At 45.4% G+C, this 19614-nt stretch overlaps 1 protein-coding gene across 4 annotated transcripts in view; it reads left to right on the forward strand.

Annotated features, from left to right (window-relative positions):
- Positions 1–2608: 2608 nt before the first annotated feature.
- The window catches only part of LOC138287725 (potassium voltage-gated channel subfamily A member 2-like), a 449173-nt gene continuing 432167 nt past the window's right edge, over positions 2609–19614 (forward strand). For 2 of the 4 annotated variants that reach the window (XM_069228434.1, XM_069228432.1), the window contains exons 1-2: positions 2609–5107; positions 5758–6391. In XM_069228434.1, the coding sequence (XP_069084535.1) occupies positions 2966–4786 (1821 nt within the window). In that variant the 5' untranslated portion in view covers positions 2609–2965 and the 3' untranslated portion in view covers positions 4787–5107; positions 5758–6391. Of the gene's footprint in view, positions 6392–19614 lie in introns of all 4 variants that reach the window. The other 2 variants (XM_069228431.1, XM_069228433.1) reach the window with 1 other exon arrangement.

Below are 19614 nucleotides of genomic sequence, written 5' to 3' on the forward strand. Positions count from 1 at the left end.
GACACAGCTCACCTAGAAGCTCTGTGTTATCACTTGGTCTCTCGTCGCCCCCTGCAGTTCCCGTTCTTGCTAACAAGTATGTGCAGGTCCCAAGAAGGGATCCTGTCTGATCTCCTGAGACCAGGCTCTACTGTCACCAGCTCCCGTCCAAGGAGCTAGCGCCACCTGAACGTTCTATCTGATTCGGTTTCTCGCTGTGAAATGATATGGAGTTCAATGTACGTGGTTATAAGTAAGAGCACGCGCTGTAATCCCACGGGAATTGCTGACTTCGCGCAGAGAAATTGCCTTTCCCAGGGGTTACGACATCTGGTACAGCTTTATATTAAAAAAACGCCCCTCCCCAGACCAGCCTCTTCTGCCGCCGCGTTCTGCAGGACAATCCGTTTTTCTTCTTCTTTTTATACCATGGAAAACAGAACACGAGAGAAGGGTTTTTTCCACTCTGTTCGTGGATGGTCATAATGAGTGCTCTATTTTTAACCCCCACCCAGGTCGCACAATCTACATGACACGGGTTGTATTTCTAGTTAATGCTGTTTCCGCTGATTACGCAGCGCCATAAATAAAACACACACTTGTTCACACCTGTACTGCGTGTTGCATTACTTCAGGTAACAAGAGAATGCTGCGACGCGCTCCCTGTGCCCGTATTGTGGGAGCATGCTAATCGCACATGTGCACTCTGGTTGTGTGGAAAACAAGGGAGGCGCCGTCGCGGAGTCCTATGTGTATGGAAATTCGCGTAATCATGAAAATAGTACCTGGTGTGGAACCAAGCGCTCCGTTTATTAATAGACAGAGCCGCCTCTGTGTGCCATGGTAACCAGTACAACAAGTGGAGAACCAGACAAGCACAACTCGATGGATTGTGGGTGGTAATAATGTTCGTTTTGTTCACAATCCGAAGAGCTATGTGAGGGGCCAGTCAAAATATAACTCAAAGCGTTTCGTTTGTTCTTTGGTTCGTTTCATTTTAAGTTTACGTTTTTTTCGTTTAGTGCAATGTTTGCCCTTTGCTGAAGACATTGCGTAGATATCAACGGACGATAAACTCGTTCTGCTCAGCATGACTGGTTTTGTGAACACTGAGTAGATAAATAGGTCAGTGTCGAAAACACGTGAAATCCAATATCAGCAGATCGCAGCCTTGGTGTCCAGGCCGGGCTCGCTGCGTTCCTTCATCGCTACCCGGGGGTGAAGCCAAGAGGGGCACCTGTAGGCGTTCTCGCTGCTACGAATCGTCACCGCCCACGCACTGGCACAGCTGAGGCTTCGAAGTGCCAGGGGCGTAAAACAAACCCCTACTGCGCAAGGGGATTGAGAGGGGCAAAAGGCCCAAACCCTTCAGATGGCGCCCTATTCAGCAAAAGGACAATCAAAATCTGTAATGTTTAGGAGACTCGGGGACCCCTTAGCCCTTTCAGGGGGACGGGGTGTCATTGTGCGTTACATCACTGGGTGCAGTGCCTTCTCCCGGGGACCTACTCGTAAAGCTACCCCCCACCCACCCCCACCAGCTCCCCGAGGTTGCACAATCCAGCGCTGATATTTAGTGGTAAAAGTGTCCCTTCTAGAACCGCCTAAGCCTGGACGTAGAACTCGTCATATCACCTCGCCTGGCGAATGGTCTCCACGTCTGCATCCGACATGAAGGCGCATCACGCTCCTGTAGCTGCAGGTAAAACTGCGACCTCCTGGTGCAAGAGTATTGCACCCTGTACCTGCGCCCGCCCAGCTACTCATGCCAATATGTGGAGGTAGACTCCCCCTCCCCTTATATCCGGCTGTTACTCAAACGCTGCAACCTGTAGCACATGGCTAGAGGTACTTGAACTTATATAGCGCTTAATACTCCTGACGAGCCGTTGCAATTAAATAAAGGATTGCCCAGCCAGGGGTTGCGATTGGACGGAGGATTCCTTTCATCCTTCTGGTTGGCGTCTCTTCTCTATTATAGCTCGTGTACTCATGCACCAAGGTAGAGCTGACCCTCCTAGAAAGGATTCCTGTCTGGAGGTAGAGGTGTCCTGCCCGGGGACACGCTCATTCTTCCAAATTGGCACCTGTAGTTCAGGATTAGAGGTAGATTGATACGTCTTTAAAAGCCGGCCCCTGTATCCACAATAGTACATTCTGTTGGTGAATCGCTTTATTACTGCATCCTCTCATGTGGTGCCTGTCCTCAGTAGCCTGTCTGGCACTGCCCCTCCCAGGGCTAACTATATCTAAAAACAGAGCCGATCCCTTTCAAAGAGCCACGCTAGCCCACGGTGACACGCGATACCCTCGTCTGGGGGAAAGAGGTACCCCTCCAAGTGCATGCTCCTGGCACATGTGCCAGTGTCAGGAGAGAATCCCCCCCCCCCCCGAACCCCACCACACACCTGTTAGGACCACCCTCTGGTACAGGTGCCCCCTCCCAGAGACTGCTCCTGACACATGCCCGAGTCTGGAGGTAGGGACTGCCTCCCAAAACTACCTCTGGTACCTGTCGATCGAGCCTGGAAGAAAGGCTGTCGCCCGCCCCCTCGCCGTTCTCTGCCCGTGGAGGAGGGGGCGAGGCAGTGGGCGGAGGATGAGTCGCTGGGAGATAGAGATGAACAGATTGCTCTCGCTGGAGAGGGCTGCATCTGCTTCAGAGGGATGCTGGTAACTATGGATGGAGGGAAAGCGCCTCTTTGACGTCAGGGATGATGATTGCTTTTTCATCCGGGTTCCCTCTGCCCCCTCTCCTTGTGTGATTTATTCGCTGCTCATAAACATTAGGGGCTTGAACGAGCCGTAATTCCCACAAGAAGAGGTATTTTTGGTACCAGCCTGGCTTTGGCGGCGGTTCTCCAGGCCAGACTCGGCTCTTCCCCACCTGTGGCTGGTCCATGAAGTGCGAGTTTTGGGAGCCGGAGTAGGAGAGCCGCTGAGCCAGCAGCATGCCCAAGGCAGATGGCTCACTAGTGGCGCCGGGATGGAGATCGCCTTGGTGACTCTGGAGACCAGGGGCGCTGCCGGCCCGGCCCGGGGTGCAGGAGATCGCGATGATGCCATGGCAGGTAGGGCACCCGGTAGGATGGACCTGCTGCAGATTCCCACGGCACCATCTTGGTTGAACGTGTACAGCAAGGACGAGGAAGACGGTGGGATCTGCCAGCAGCAGCAGACCCAGGGGACTGGAGGAGGGTGCGAAGGGGGAGGTGCCGCCGCCGCTGCCTGTGGTGTGGGCGAGTGCCTGAGAGTTAGCGAGAGGACCATGAACCATCCTGGCAGCCAGAATGCCATCGAGACCGTCATCCGCCTGGAGGAGGAGGACTCTCATGTCCACCTGCACCACCACCCTGATGAGGAGGACCACCGCTTCGACATGGGCATCATGGAGCACGAGAGTAGCCAGAGAGTCATCATTAACATCGCGGGCCTGAGATTTGAGACACAGCTCTCCACCCTCAACCAATTCCCCGACACCCTGCTCGGCGACCCAGAGAAGAGGATGCGCTTCTTCGACCCCCTGCGAAACGAGTACTTCTTCGACCGGAACCGGCCCAGTTTCGACGGCATCCTTTACTTCTACCAGTCGGGGGGCAAGATCCGGCGGCCAGTCAACGTCTCCATCGACGTCTTCGCCGACGAGATCCGCTTCTATGAGCTAGGCGAGGAAGCCATGGAGCGCTTCCGGGAGGACGAGGGCTTCTTGAAAGAGGAGGAGAAGCCGTTGCCCCAGAACGAGTTCCAGCGGCAGGTCTGGCTGATCTTCGAGTACCCCGAGAGCTCCAGCTCGGCCCGGGGCATTGCCATCGTGTCAGTGCTGGTCATCCTTATTTCCATCATCACCTTCTGCCTCGAAACTCTACCCGAGTTCCGGGACGAGAGCGAACAGCCCCAGTCCCTCAAGGGCCAGAATGGCACGCAAGTGCCAGCCGGGCTGCCCAGCAGCCTGACAGACCCCTTCTTCATCATCGAGACCACGTGCGTCATCTGGTTCACCTTCGAGCTGCTGGTGCGCTTCTTTGCCTGTCCCAGCAAGTCCGAATTCTCAAAGAACATCATGAACATCATAGACATTGTGGCCATCTTCCCCTACTTTATCACCCTGGGCACCGAGCTGGCCGAGCAGCAGGGCAACAACGGGCAGCAGGCCATGTCCCTGGCCATCCTCAGGGTCATCCGGCTGGTGCGCGTCTTCCGGATCTTCAAGCTGTCCCGCCACTCCAAGGGGCTGCAGATCCTGGGGCAGACCCTGAAGGCCAGCATGCGGGAGCTGGGACTGCTCATCTTCTTCCTCTTCATCGGGGTCATCCTCTTTTCCAGCGCCGTCTACTTCGCAGAGGCCGACGACCCCCAGTCGCACTTCTCCAGCATCCCGGACGCCTTCTGGTGGGCGGTGGTGACAATGACCACAGTGGGCTACGGAGACATGCGGCCCGTGACCGTGGGGGGCAAGATCGTGGGCTCGCTGTGCGCTATCGCCGGTGTGCTGACCATCGCCCTGCCCGTGCCCGTCATCGTGTCCAACTTCAACTACTTCTACCATCGGGAAACCGACCACGAGGAGCAGGTGATCCTGAAGGAGGAGGGCAGCAGCGGACAGGGCAGCGGCGGAGGCGAGGAGCTGAAGAAGAGCCCGAGCAGGGCCTCTCTCAACAAGTCCGGCCTGCACATGGACCCCATGGAGGGCATCAACAACGGTACGGGCTCCCTGGAGAAGACCAACCTCAAGGCCAAGAGCAACGTAGACCTCCGGAAGTCCCTGTATGCCCTTTGCCTGGACACCAGCAGGGAGACCGACCTGTAGGAGCTTTAGAACAAACAGAACGTCAGGGAGGAACAAGGCCGACCAAACAAACTACAAACTATAGGGACAGGGCCCTCTATAGGTAGCAGCTGCACAGTATTTTATGTTGAAAACTTTTTTGTACCACTTCTGCCAGTATTGGGGTCATGCATATATTTTCTAAGCCCAGAAGTCCAGGAGTGATCCGATTTTATTCCATGACATAAAGATCATTTATTTATTTTTTAAAATAAACGGGTGAACAACTTTGCTTCAGGTCTAGATGAACTATTTTACGAAAGTACTGACCTGCATATAGAAGCATTTTGAGCTGGCGTGCAGGTAATCAGTTGTATTTGATCTCAGACAAGTTTAGTGTGAAGAGAATATTTTCGTGAAGGCTGAATGGATTTTTTGTACTGTAGCTCGAACGTATTTTTTTCAAACGTTACACACGCACGCACACACAGAGACACGTATGTATATGTATGCATACACGTGTAAATATGCAGATAGTATGTATATATGCACACTGTTGTCCACATACAAACACCCACAAACCGTACACGTGAATAACGAAAGGGACTTTTTTTGTAAAAAAACTTCTTCAGTAAAGCACTTAAAAGACTAGAAAACATTGAATAAATTATTTTCAGACTTTACACTTTATTGTGAACTTACATACATGGTCTATCTAGTACTTGTAGTGAATTTGGTGCTTTTGAATCTAGCAGGAAAGTTTTTTTTCTTCTGAAAAATACACGTTATTGTACGTTTATATATGTGAGCCTTAATTTATTAAATATTGTAGATATATTTCCTTACGAAGATATTTTATTAAAGCGCTGAATAGTCCACCTTTTCTAACAGTTCAACGCTCTTCTTTCTTTAAAAAACATACACTCCCTGAAACAATGGGGTCTTATTTTCTAGTGAAGGATTGCTTTTTTAAATGACCTTTTTACGTAGCCCACTCTTGGTTTCTGTTGCAGACTAGGACATTGCTACACAATCCAGTCTACATTTGTAAATTACATTGAAAGAAAAGAGCGGTTAGAGGCCATTAGATGGAATGAGCTTACTTAACATGCTGCAATGAGGACTGCGCTGCTCCTTGGTGCCCACGGTTACCCCACCGACCTTCTGTTTTGGGCCTGGATTGGTTTCTATTGTGTCAGAATGAAGGCACCGTTTCGGTTCAAACAGGGATCTGAGGGAACGGAGGAGGTCTTGGAATTCAGACCCAATGCACCCCATAAGAGTACTAACACCAAGTAAGAAGCAGTCTTGAAATGGACGCGCCCTGCCTCCCTTTTCTTTCTGGTTTCTGTCATCACTCCATGGCACTGAGGATGTAAACAACGCCTGCCCCACTAGAAAATGCAAAGTCGGATCTCTTCAAAGTTTGGAAATGCAGAAATGTCTCTCGAATGGTGGGTGGCACCAGAAGTGTTTGGTGGTCTACGCGGCTCACTGTTGGAATCAGATCTTCGGAACAACACCTGTTGAGATGCTGGAGGACATTCGAGCCTTTTCCACTTTGAGCTTCAGCACCGCCTGGCTGCCCTTCTTCCGGTGGAGGATACTTCACGTACACCCAGAGGAATCTTCCTGGCAGCATCTAAGGTTTGTGGTTTTCATGTTGTCACACTTTTAGACTGATAGTCACGCACACAAGCTTAAAGATAACGCTGCAACAGATGACTGTTTTAGAGCTTTGTACTGTTTTAGAAAACTGTTTTCTAGGCACGGTAAAAGTGAGTGGCTGTTTTCGAGTGTGAGTTTTTGAAGGTTGTGGGAAACTCTGTTGTGGATGACTGGAACACTGCACTGCAGAGCACTAGCGGACACTTGTCCACATTTTAAACACTGGTCTTTACACTTAACTGATAGGAAGGCCAAGGGTTATATGCACATTATGTTTTTATATAGCATCAATCACATCCGTCGAATTGTTTTTGTTGAAGCACTAGGACCTGTAACGGATTCTGAAGCTGGACAGAATCTGCTATTTCCTAGCCCACAGGGACTCCTGAGGCAAACTATCTCCAGTCCGTCAGCTCGGAGTGCATTACCGGATGTGCTGCCTATTGTCCTCTGGGTACTATTCCAGAGTAATGGGTCTTTGCTTGCATTATTATAATACTTATGCAATTTCAAAATTTAGTCTGAAGTTTCAGAAACGCACCACTGTTCTGAAATCAGGTGGAAGGGATGTCTCTATTTTTCAAGGATTGTGGTACATTGGCTTAATTGAGAGACCTTTCACTCTGAATACTTCCGGAGAGAAATGCCCCTAGCTCCATAGTTTGGTACATGCTTTTTAAAGATGCATCATTTTGGTGTGCTTAGGTAGAATACTAGTGTTTTCGAACAGGCATCACACTGTACCACCGAGTTAATCCAAATTTAACATGTGTAAACATGCAATCAAATAAAAGTCATGAACCCTCACATTTTTACTAAATGTCAATCAAAAGACCTAACAATGCTCATTAAATGGCATTAATGTGCTAACGTGTAAACAAAGCATTCACAAATGATGGTTATCCCATTAAAATCTGCCCTATTGGCTATGCCACAGCTGAGAAAAAAAGTAAAGAAAGTGTTAGTGATGCCAATAGGTCTGACTTAAAAATGAACATTCCTCTTGATTCATTTATGGTTTTTGGCATTCAGTCACCCATTACACATACTCTCTGTCACTCATTTTTGCACTCATGCATCTATTCATCTCTGCACTGACTTATTATTGCATTCACCAACTTGCAAAATCTCAGTAAAAAACGTCAGTTCAATGATTTATGCAAAATAAAAGAATAAGGAAAACATCCTGCTGCATAAATATGGCAGGTAAATGCTTACAATCTCCAGGACGGCTGCCACGTTTCTACAATGTTCTGGCAGTCTTGAAATGGTAAATAATGACACACTTTGGACAATACCAATTCACCATGGTAGCCGGTTTAGAGGCAGATACAGCCTGGGTTATGGGGCAATGCAGAAGGAAAAAAGTGGGAGCTGTAGTATACTCTAAACAATGAACACAGTGAAAGGAAAGGGCATATTCAAGGAGAAAATATGAAACTAATCAACAGTCTTACCTTCCCTGGCACTGAAATGCAGTCATTTTCAGACGCATGTGCAAACATGATCAGACAAATGCTGTCACTCACAGAGCAGAAAAGCCAATGGCTGAAGAGGCTGAACGCACTGCATCATGCAATATGCTCTCATGGATGGAAGCAGAGTGTACATTGCAGTCATACAGACCAATGGCAGGATGTGTTTGTGAGAGAGAGGGAGAGAGAGGAAATTATTTCATTGGTTTGAATTTTTTATCCAAGATTTGGCAGTGAACTAAGCCTTTCATAGAGATTTTAGCACGAATTATTATAGTGCAAATAGCAAATATTGTACCCCTAGAGTTTATCAAACAGGGCAATCAACATCAACATCCGTGCCTACAAATGTATCTGTGAGGTTTCATATAAACACATGCCTACCTGCAAGCTTTAACATGTAGCAGAAACTATCTACTCTTAACGAGCTAGTAGCTTTAACATATTTGTTTCATAATATATAATCCAGCCTACAGCCTTTTATGTGTTCCATAATAAATCAAGTCAACTACCTTATTGTAGATTTTCATAATAAACAGGCCAGACTTATGGAATCTGAAAAAATTAAAACAATGAACCAAATTAACCCAGTAAGCAAATACCCCATATCATTGACTTCTCACCACAACCAACTAAGACTTACAGAGTTGAGCATAAGCTTTCCCACAATGCAACCATCAGGTACAACATTGTAACATTAAAAACATAGACACAATCAATGCAACAGAACATCTCTCCTAAGTGGGGCTAACAGGGATTATCATAATGCTTCTTTTTTCCCCATGTTCTGTTCGAGTGTGCCACTAACAGAACCACCCTTACATACTGCGGAAATCTATGAGAGTCCATGTTAACAAAATACCTGCCTACAGGCTTTAGCGTAGTGGAATTGCAATATACACTTAAGACCCTATGAGTCTAACACATGTTTTTCACAATCATTTTTCATAAGCAGATCAAACCTAAACGTATGGATTCTGCTAAAACCTTTCTCAATGAGCCAGTAAGGCCTAGTGCCTTTAGCAGTGCTTACAAGTTGGCTACCATCATGTGTACAGTCATAAAATTAACAAACATATTTGGCAACACATATTAAATCCTCCTCGAAAGGTTAAAAAAAGAATCATCAGAATGAAAACCTTCTCCCTCTATCGCATTGGAGGACCATCACCATAGCCCTTGCCTACTACAGCAATCTGTGAGATTGCATGTAATATTATACCTGTATACAGCCTGCAACACAATGCGATATGGAGCCTCTGTTAAAGTTCAGTTTGCTTTAGAAAAGTTTATGACAATAAATAAACTAGGCATACTTCTTCTTGCATAAATTTTCATAGTCAGCAGCTCAGGCCAATGGTATCGGACATAGCTTTACTCAGGTTACCAATCAGGCCTGGAGATTTTATCATCGGTTTATCACCATACCAACTCAGAGCTAGTGTACTGAGCATAAGCTTTCCCATGAGTCAACCATTTTACAGTTATACAATTACCGATTTATGCAATATTACAGTTGGGAAACTAAAATACTATCTATTCTCAGAGGACCTAACAAAGATTTACACCGTGCAAATTTTTAACCCCATCGTTTTTCAGAGAGAGTAACGAACACCAAAACACTTGCATACAACAGTAATCTGTGAGGTTCCATGTAACAAAAACCTCTCTATGGGTTTTAATAAACAATAATAACCCTACAATTTTTATTAACATTAACAACTGCTTTTCACATGAAATATATCAGGAGCTCGCCTTTATCGTAACTCTTCAAATAAACAGATTAGGCCTACGGCCTTGATTATTAGCTACTCATCATAACCAACAGAGACTTGCTGCATTAAGCATAAGCTTTACAACAAGCCAAAACGTGCAATGCAAGAACTGTTTTTCAGTGGAAGCATAACATTTTGGCTTATTTGAATCCATACAATTTTGGCTTAGTTGAATGTTGTACCAAAGAGAATTAACATGTGGACAGATCGTAAGCCCTTTCTCAGTAGCACTTTTGAAAGACCATTTTCTGTTGATCACATAGTTCTGGTGGCGGCTCTGCTGTCAAGCTAGCCCTAAAAATCAGGATTGCTTTTTGTATAGCATGCATATAGGTCATATGTCATAAACACTGTGATAACTAAGTGCACCTTTCAGATGTAAATTAGTCCCTCGTGCATTCCAGGGAAGATAGAATGATACACCAACTAGCCAATTGCATGTGGTAAGAAAGCGATACAGTTCTGGTGAAGGCAAAGCCCACTTTTCATATATTTTAAATAAGTGAGCACAATATGTTTAAAAGAGGGCTGATTAGTGAAACGAGACATAACAAAACTTCGATTTAGTTGAGAGATTGAATCTAAATAAATTGTCCTCCGCTCACACTAGTTGTTGCCTTCTCTGTCATGGGAGGCCTGGCACTTCCTTACGTCACTCATGTGAAGAGGAGCGTTTAACAGTCAGCACAGAGGTCACATTCACAGGTTCACCAGTACCTAGTCTATCTTCTAGGCATTCATTGAGTCAGTTATAGTATTTTTACCGCAAATGTGCCTTCATATGCACCCCTCATATATATCCAGAGGTCACAACTTTAGTCCATGGAGCCCAGACAATGTGTGTACTTTAAGTCCAGGCATGATATCTTGTATAAACAGAGGCTTTAAGGGTGAAGATTTAAATAACTGTGTATGCACATGCAGACCCTCAAAGTACTTACTTCCATGAAGTAGGCACATGTTGTGCTGATCACTGTCAATGCATGCGCACAGTCTTCAAAACAGCAGAACCCTCCTTTCTGGATATTGTGTTTATTTTATTTATCTCTTTGGGAGCGTTGTAAAGTGCCACAAACTGCCTGACAGTGACCTCTGGGCGCGTATTTCGAAGTACGAGACGTGCCAGCAGGCACAGATAGAAGCAGCAATGCGCACCCACTTTACTCATCTGACACCTCGGGTGTACTCTCCGGCTGTAAAGTTTAGACATGTGAAATGGGATCTTCGTCTTCCGAACACAGGCTTTGTCGCACATAACTTTCATTTTGTTCTGACTGCCGCTCAATGAACGCCAAAGCCTTTGGCAGATCCCAGCTCAGCATCTCTGCAAACAAATCTCCTAATCCCCTCCCTCCGCATTACAGTCCTGTGGGAGGAATGCGAGGGATGGGAGGGCTTGGCTGCTGCCATCTCATCAGCATGCCTGCCAGAAAGATGGCGGGTGCAGAGAGGGGCGGTGGAATGCTGAGGAGGTTTCTGCCACCCACTCCCCCTCTCGCTCTGACTCTCCAAAGGAGACAGCACCTGCTGCGCATTCTCTTACATGATGCTGTGTATGGCTGGGTTTGCTTGAATGTGCCCCCCCTTGGCACAAGACTGCTAGCCTAACTTGAACATTGCATGCGTGTGGGACTGCGTCTGACTTATCCATGGAGACCGCTCATCATGTCTCTCCTCATTCACAAGAGCCTTCTGTATTTTTAAAGTCTGTCCATGTGCAATGTTGGTTAGCTTGATGCAAAATAAGGACCTGAAGTATCATAGCTTTTTACCCATTCTGTCTCTATCGGGAATGCGTTAATATACAAGGGCCTTTGTTCACAATGTGGATTGGCGAAGCACTCTTTTACCATTTGAAATACATTTAAGATTTGCAGTTTTGGTTTTAGGGTATATTAAGTCCAAAAAGTGTGACTTGCAAACCTAAACCGAAAGGAAATCAATCTCCAAGTGATTCCATTGTCTTGTGCACAGTAAAACGTCTCTCTGACCGTGGATCTTCGGAATGAGATGCATTTTTTTAAATCAGAAGAGCACTGTGGTTGGTCTGAAACATTACCAATGCATTGGCACTAAAAATGGAATGCCAAAGTTAGGACGCCAATATGCTTTTAGTATGACTATAGCCCACTGCATATAGGTGTAAATAAATGTATTTTCGATCCGACAGAGGCCCAGGTTCCAAATACATTATATTATATTGTTTTTAATGAAATATCAAGAGTAGCCATAGATAAAGTCTCAAGGGGAAATCACAGCTGGAAATCTCAAAACAACTGCCTTTCTTGAAGTGGGCTGGAGGGTGGCAGCACAACAAACTGTCCTGTATGCATCTGTGCTTCAATGCATCCTCAGAGGTGCACTGACCTTTAAGGAATCTGAGACATCACTGCAAAGTATGGCATTTTTTGAAGGCTGGCAGTGGCAGGTCTGGAGTCTGTTACACACAAGAGAGAGCTCTGCCTGACATGCCACTGACTGTCCCAAGCATCACATGTCTCTCAGAGGAGTCAGTCTTTCATGTAGTCACCAGCGCCTCCCAGGTGGACTGAATGCATCATTTCCTCATTTTCCATTCTCTGAGACTCCAGAAGAAATCATCTTACAGAGCCAAGAATTGGCGCAGTTGGGGAAGATTATTAATGTGATGTAGCTCATCGCAATCACGCAACAGAATCGTCAGTTTAGCAAATAATCAGTGAGTAGTGTTTAGAGTGAATCTATGTCATGCCTCACAATATCCCCATGCAGAAGAGGAATACAATAAAGGCTAAGATGAAAAATGTGTGTTGCACACATCTCTGCTAATTGTATGGAAAATAGAAGATCACTCTCTTTCAAATAAGTTTATTTGAAATAAAAAACAAACAGTCACACATTCTATTTATGATCCCAGCTAAAGTCCAGCAAATTGCAGATTGAAACTTAGTTATATCTTGTTCGTAATTACATTTATTAAACATTACATTCGAAAAAAAAGTTATCATCAACAAGGAATCTCGATGGGGTGCAGGTGTTTCATTGAGATCAGACGTGCTTCGTGTTTCTATCGTTTTACTACAAATCCCGCACTTTGCATCAGAGCTTTTCCAACACCACATACCCATGCATCATCGGGGGAAAACATGAGCAATACAGAATAGTGTATGACTGCTCAAAATGTCTATCAGTTACCCTAGAAGCTCTCTCTTATTTGCACTACCTGAACTTTCATTAATGGCACAACACCCATTACTCCCTAAACCATCCACACTGATCTGTGTGCAACTTAGCCTGTGTCATTCTTCTAAAAACAGACTTTGATCACAATTCCTAGCAGCAAACATTTTTTATCCTCAGCAACAATAAGACGTTACTACACAAAACACTGTAATTACACTATTTTAACTTACTCTCAGATGTGAGTTATTATTACAGGTTAAGAATATCTCACAACTGGAAGAACGTCCGAGGTCTGGCTCAACCCAGCATCCGCACCCGACATAACCTCAGAGACGCCAGACGGCTACATAATAGTACACTGAAACTGCATCAACAAAAACGGAGGTGGAATAATCCTAATCCACAAAGAAGCCATCCACTACACACTCTCAGAGGGTGAGCCCATCCCAGTCATGGAACGTACCAGCTTCCAACTCCACACTAATGGCAAAACCACTGTCAGAGGCACCCTTGCCCATAGACAACCAGGTCCTCACCCCAGCTTCTGTAACACCATTCCCAAATTAATCACCCACTCGCCATTGACTCCAAACACTACATTTCCCTCTGCAACCTCAATTTTCACCTCAACAACCCCGATGACACTAGCACCACCAGACACCTTGAAAGCATGTGCAACATCAGCCTCACCCAGCTACTTACCAACTCCATGCACACTAGAGAACACACGCTCAGCCCTATCTTCACGGCCAGTGACAAAGTCAAGTACACCCACATCACTGAGCTTACCTAGAAAGACCAGATTATTGCACACTTCACCGTCGCAGGACCCTCAGCACTGCCGCCAAGCCACCCCACTCCACCACAGGAACTGAAGCAAAGTATCTGAGAGCCAATGGTCCGACGCTCTCAACACTGCCCGCCCCAGCACCACAACCAACCTATAACAGGCAGTGAAGAACTTCTCTGCATAGATCACCAATTGTGCCGACAGAACTACCCCATTCAAATCACTAAACACAAGAGTTCTTCCAAACAGGCTAGTTGGTACACAACAGAGCTGAGAACCACTAAATAAAAAAGAAAGTGACTCAAGAGGAAATGGTGTATCAGCAAATAGCCCACAGACTGTGTCTCTTTCAAGGCCTCCCTCAACCTATACCACCAACTCCTGGAACAAACAAAAAGAAGAGCCCTTGCCAACTGCATCAAAGCCAGTTCCAGCCACAACAAAGAACTGGTGAGAGACTTCTCCAACCCTTGAGCCAGCAAAAACATCATCACTCCTTCTGAGGAACTGTGTAATACTTTGGAGGCCTTCTTTCACAATAAGATCCACACCCTCTACAAACACTCCACACCCCAACCCTCTACCGACGTCACCATCAGCCTCCTTGCGCCAACAGACACAAACTCCTACCACATGCTCACCACCTGGAATCAGCTCACCACTGAGAACACCACAGCCATCATGAACTCTGTCCACTGAGGAGTACCCACTGACCCCTGTCCTCACCACATATACAACCTTGTGAGGAAGATAATCAGCATCGAACTCCCCATGATCCTCAACATATCAATCACCACTGCCATCTATCCTGAGAGTGAAAGTTTGCAGAAGTCAAACCCCTTCTCAAGAAACCCTCCACCAACCCCAGAAAATTCAAGAAATTTCGTCCCATCTAAGTGCTCTCTTTTCCCACCTAAGTCTTTTAAAAGGCCATCAACTCATGAAGCACCTGGAGAGAATCAACCTGCTGGATGCCTCCCAATCCACATTATGCTCCAGCCACAGCACCAAAACAGCCCTCATTGTGGCCACAAATTACATCAGAACCATTCTTGACCACCAGGAAGACTCATTCACCCTGATCCTCCTTGACCCTTAAGCTGTGTTCAACACCGTATTCCATCACACCCTCATCAAGAGACTTCACCACATCGGAATCCAAGAAGATCTCCTTCCTCACCCAAAGATCCCAGAAATTCCACCTACCGCCCTTCACCTCGTAACCTAAGAACATCATCTGCAGTGTCCCTCAAGGCTCGTCCCTCAGCACCACTTTGTTCAAGACCTTTATGACCCCCTGGCCAGCATCATCAGAACCCATGGAGTAAACATCTTATCCTACACTGACAACACCCCGCTCATCCTCTCATTCTCAGAAGCCCTTCCACCACCATGACCAACTTCTGTGGTTGCATGCAGACATAGGCAACTAGATGAAGGAAACTGCCTCAAACTCAACACAGACAAGACTGAAGTACTGATCTTCTGGAACAATGCCTCCCGTGGCATCACTCCTGGTGACCTTATGGAGTAGGACCCTCACCCACACTGATAGACCATGCCCACAACCTTGGCATCACCCTGAACAGCAAATTAGCCATGAAAAACCAGATGACCATAGTCTCCTCTGCCTGCTTCTTCACCGTTCACGTGGTCTGCAAGATCTTTAGGTAACTCCCCATCAACACCAGACAAACAGTCATTTAGGCCCCCTGTCAACAGCTGGCTAGACTATGGCAGCATACTCTATGTAGGAATCACATCCCACCTCCTGGAAAGACCCCACAGCCCATACAGAAAGCAGCAGCCAGTCTCATCCTCGACCTCCCCAAGTTGACCCACATAACACCCCACCTCTGGAAGCTCCACTGCCTCCCCAGCTGCGAAAGATGTTAATTCAAGATGCTGATCCACACATGCGAGGCCCTCCACAACCAGTGACCAGCATACGGCAACTACCGCCTGAACTGCCACCAGCCTGCCAGCCACCTATGCTCCACTTCCCCCTCCCTCGCCAGCACCACTGCATCTGCTGAATAAACAGTGATGGGCGCTCCGTCTCCTACCTCATCTCGAAATCCTGGACCTAACTCCCCCTTCACCTGCGGACATCAGCCTTCCTGCTCAGATTCAGGAAAGGACTCAAGACCTAGCCATTCAACTGATCTCCCCACACAACAGAGTCTTCAGCACCTGGATAAACTCACAGGTGACAAGTTGCATTCTACAAATATGTTTGATTGATTTACTGATTTGCAGAAATCTAAACGGAGCAAGTAAACATTTCTAAGCATGATCTAAAAAGGGTCTATCTTAAGTGCAACTGGAACTAGACCCAAGCAAATTTACCTAATGGAAGTTATTCTCCTAAAGCATAATTTCTCCATAGGTCTCATGCAGCCTGGTCAAGTTGTCTGTTCATATTTGTAACCCAAGCTGGATTCCTAAGGCTATCCTAGGAACCATGTTAAAGCCCAGAGTTATTAAGCAGTTTCAGTTCCTCAATGGGGGTGAACAGGAGCATCATTCACAAAAAGTGCTTTAGCATTGAAAGTTGATGTAAGCACAGCACCAAACATGCTTAGCATTGTAGAGTGCCAATTCCTTGTTGTTTTTATGCAAAGGAGGTTTAAACTGGGAAGCAAAAATTTAAAACTACTAGGGTTTGACAGAAAGCAATATATAATAAGCTGGTGTGACCTGGCTCTACAGCAAATCCTACAGTCAAATGCTATCAGACACAAAGTACAAACAGAATGTTACATAATACACCCATATGTAATGTATAATTGCAGCGAAGTTACTTATTTAAGACTGTTACCCCTTAACAGTTCTTAACTGTATACTAGTAACTGCACTTTGAGTACAAATCTCGCTGCTGGCTCACTTAACTGTCTTTTTTGTGCACACATGACTAATGACATAATCAGAATGTGACTATTAGTACATCTGGAAATGTGCATTTTTTAAAATTTGCAAAATGCAGTACTGCAGAATTTCATGCAGCATTTCGATAGCATGATATTTGTTAAATCTGAGTCTTAGTTGGTAGCGTTATATGAAAGAAGCCAATGTCAGGACAAGACTCCTATCTATAAAGCTAACAAAGCTATTGACCTGGTGACTATTGTTCTAGTTTTAAATACTGGCAAAGGGGGGATGGACAAAAGTTTACCCATAAGAAACCCTGATTAGATGTATACATTAAATCCCATTCTGATTTTGCCATCTAATTTCCAACTGGCTCTAGTTTTTACTGTACCCTCTATTTTTGCATAACCAATCCCAATTCTGTTTTTACTAAATCAACTCATAAAAGGCTATGTGGATTTTAATAGGTTTACTATTCTTAACTCCACATCTACGCACCTTGAAAAAAATATATATATTTATTACACTGTGGCACTTATGACAAAATAGTTACCATAGAAAATTATTTTTTGTTGCTTTGGAAATATCTTTTGTGCCATTTGATGAATCTTCATGATGCTTTCTAAACAAGCAAGTTTATTCACCTCACTTCCTTCTAGGAAAGTTTCACGGTGATCCGTCAAGTGGGGGTCAGGACAAAAAGGTACTGTCCCACAATGCAGTTTTCACATGAAATTTCCATAGGGAAATTAAAACAGTGCCAGAGCCCAAACGTCTGAACAGATTCACAATGACTTTGGCAGTAATCCAGATCTCTACCTAGAAAATGTGGTTATTGTGATTTGGTGTAATTCGGTTGCATAGTTTGTGAGAGATTAAGGCTCAAAATCTATAGATGTCTGGACGGTTGGCTACGTGGGACAACTTTAAATGATAGGGTGATCTGATGTGCTGAGGGTTGTTTTTATCCCATCAGCTGCCTCAGTCCCAAGAGAGCAGGTGGGTTCCACAAGTTCTGCAGAATCTTGTGCTCTGATTGGCTGGCTGCAACATGAAGAGAAATGTTGGATTTGCCATTACAGGATTCAAGGATCCAGTCCTTCTGTCCTGAAAAACAAAACTTCTGATGACATAAGGGGGGCATGGAAGGGATACCCTGACAGCCTATCCTTGCCGGGGAATCCCAGAGGACTCCCCCAGGTCAAAGGTTAAAAAAATAAAAATTGTGGGGAGGTTGTTCAATCCTGCAGGACTCTCACAGGAGCCAAAGCAAGTCCCTTTACTCCCTTGTGAGGCAATGCATCTCCCCATGCACTCCCACAAGAGTCCAGCTGGATCGGGAGACCATTAAAAAAAATTATGAGTGTGTCTCCGTGAGCTTAGACATCCATGTTGGCGTTGGATGCCGGCCTGGCCTCGGGCCAGTCCCTGCAGCCAAACCCACGCCACACATGACCAAGGGCCTTGTGTGGTGGGAGGTCAGCCCAAAGGCCGTGCTTGGTGGGGGTTGGATGTAGGGCCTGATCTCAGGCCTGGCCCTGCTGCCACCCACACACCCCACATGAGATAAGGCCATGTGTGCTGTGGGGTTAGATGCTTGGGGTGGGGAGGTTCAGCCATGAGTGGCAGGTGCTGGCTGTCCACGGGGGGTTGGGAATTGTAGCAACATACTACTGTACGCTAAAAAAAATCCCCTAGAAATTCACTGAAGAAAACAAAGGTTAAAGTGACGTTACTGTTAGGTATGGTAATAATATTTTATTTTAGATTTAAAAAGTCAGAAAATCATTAAAAAGAACAAATGTTAAAGCGACATTATAGTTCGGTGAAAAGTTTAGTTACAATGTAGCTCTTAAGCAAAAAACAGAAAAATTCACCAGTTACAGTTAACTCAAGAAACATTAACTTGTCTCCTCATCAGGCACTACTTATGACCTCACGTATTACATCACTCATGACTTGTTCTATGACATGATTGATAACATACTCTGATGAAATGATATCATTGATGACAACACTGTTCATGGTCACATATTATAGTTTCTTAAGTTAACTATGACTGGTGATGTTTGTTTCACCTTCACTGCCCACCCCAGCTGCAATTGATAACTACTGTTTTGTTTTGCATTGCTTAGCATGGCTGGTTTGAATCAGTGTTTGCAAAATCACCCATGCCGTGGGCTATAAAGGAAGCACAGTGGCAAGTATGGCTTCTTGACAGATTCTTCCTGTGTTTCACCTTTTTGTGTTTCTTTGTTCACTGTTATTGCCTGACTCATTCTGTAGCGTAGCTGGTCTAATACACAGCTTAAAACATCGTCAAGCTACTTAAAGAACCTGTTTACATGAGATTCAAACACACTTGCCTTTTTGGACCTATTCCAGCTCTATTTTTGTATGGGGTGTGTTACTTCGTCAAACAACAATAGCATCTTTTGGATCCACTGTCTCATGACTGAAGTCATGTTCTAACTATTGCTGAAGCAAAAAAGCAGGGAGAACTGAGATGCCGATTATGACGATAAGTTGCTTACAACTAGTTATCAATAAATATGTAATTTTCCCAAATAATGAGTTGTTGATGAAGTCCGATTGAGGGGAAACAATATATATGTACCCCAGATTGGAATTGTGGCAACAGGTTCCATTGTTGGTACTTTTGACTTCCGGGAGGAGACGTATATCAGACTAGTGATAACTCAGACCAATTTGAGAGTGATAATTGCACATTGATGTCTTGGGACGACAAAGAGTCCAACATTATTTGCTCCTTTGGAGACTATTGAAATGGGAAGATGTTGTGCCAATGTGCTGAATTAATGGATAGCCTATTGGGATTTAATAGGTTACAGTGTACTAACAGAGAGGTACTATTCGTTGTCTCTGCTCTCAGGGGGGAAGACCTTAAATCCATTTAGTTGGAGCACACAATTATGCTGCAGAAGAAACTGGCTAGTCATGGCACTCTAATATATATATTGATACCATGCTAAAAGACAGTGTCTCAATCGTAATGCAAAATAAGGTGGAGTGCCCTATTAGCTAAGATGAGTGTTTGTGCCTGCATATTGCTTCTAGTAAATTACTCATCTCATGAGCCTACAAAGTAAAATATCTAAATAAACAGCA

Source organism: Pleurodeles waltl, chromosome 4_1 (assembly GCF_031143425.1).
Source record: "Pleurodeles waltl isolate 20211129_DDA chromosome 4_1, aPleWal1.hap1.20221129, whole genome shotgun sequence".
Lineage (NCBI taxonomy): Eukaryota > Metazoa > Chordata > Amphibia > Caudata > Salamandridae > Pleurodeles > Pleurodeles waltl.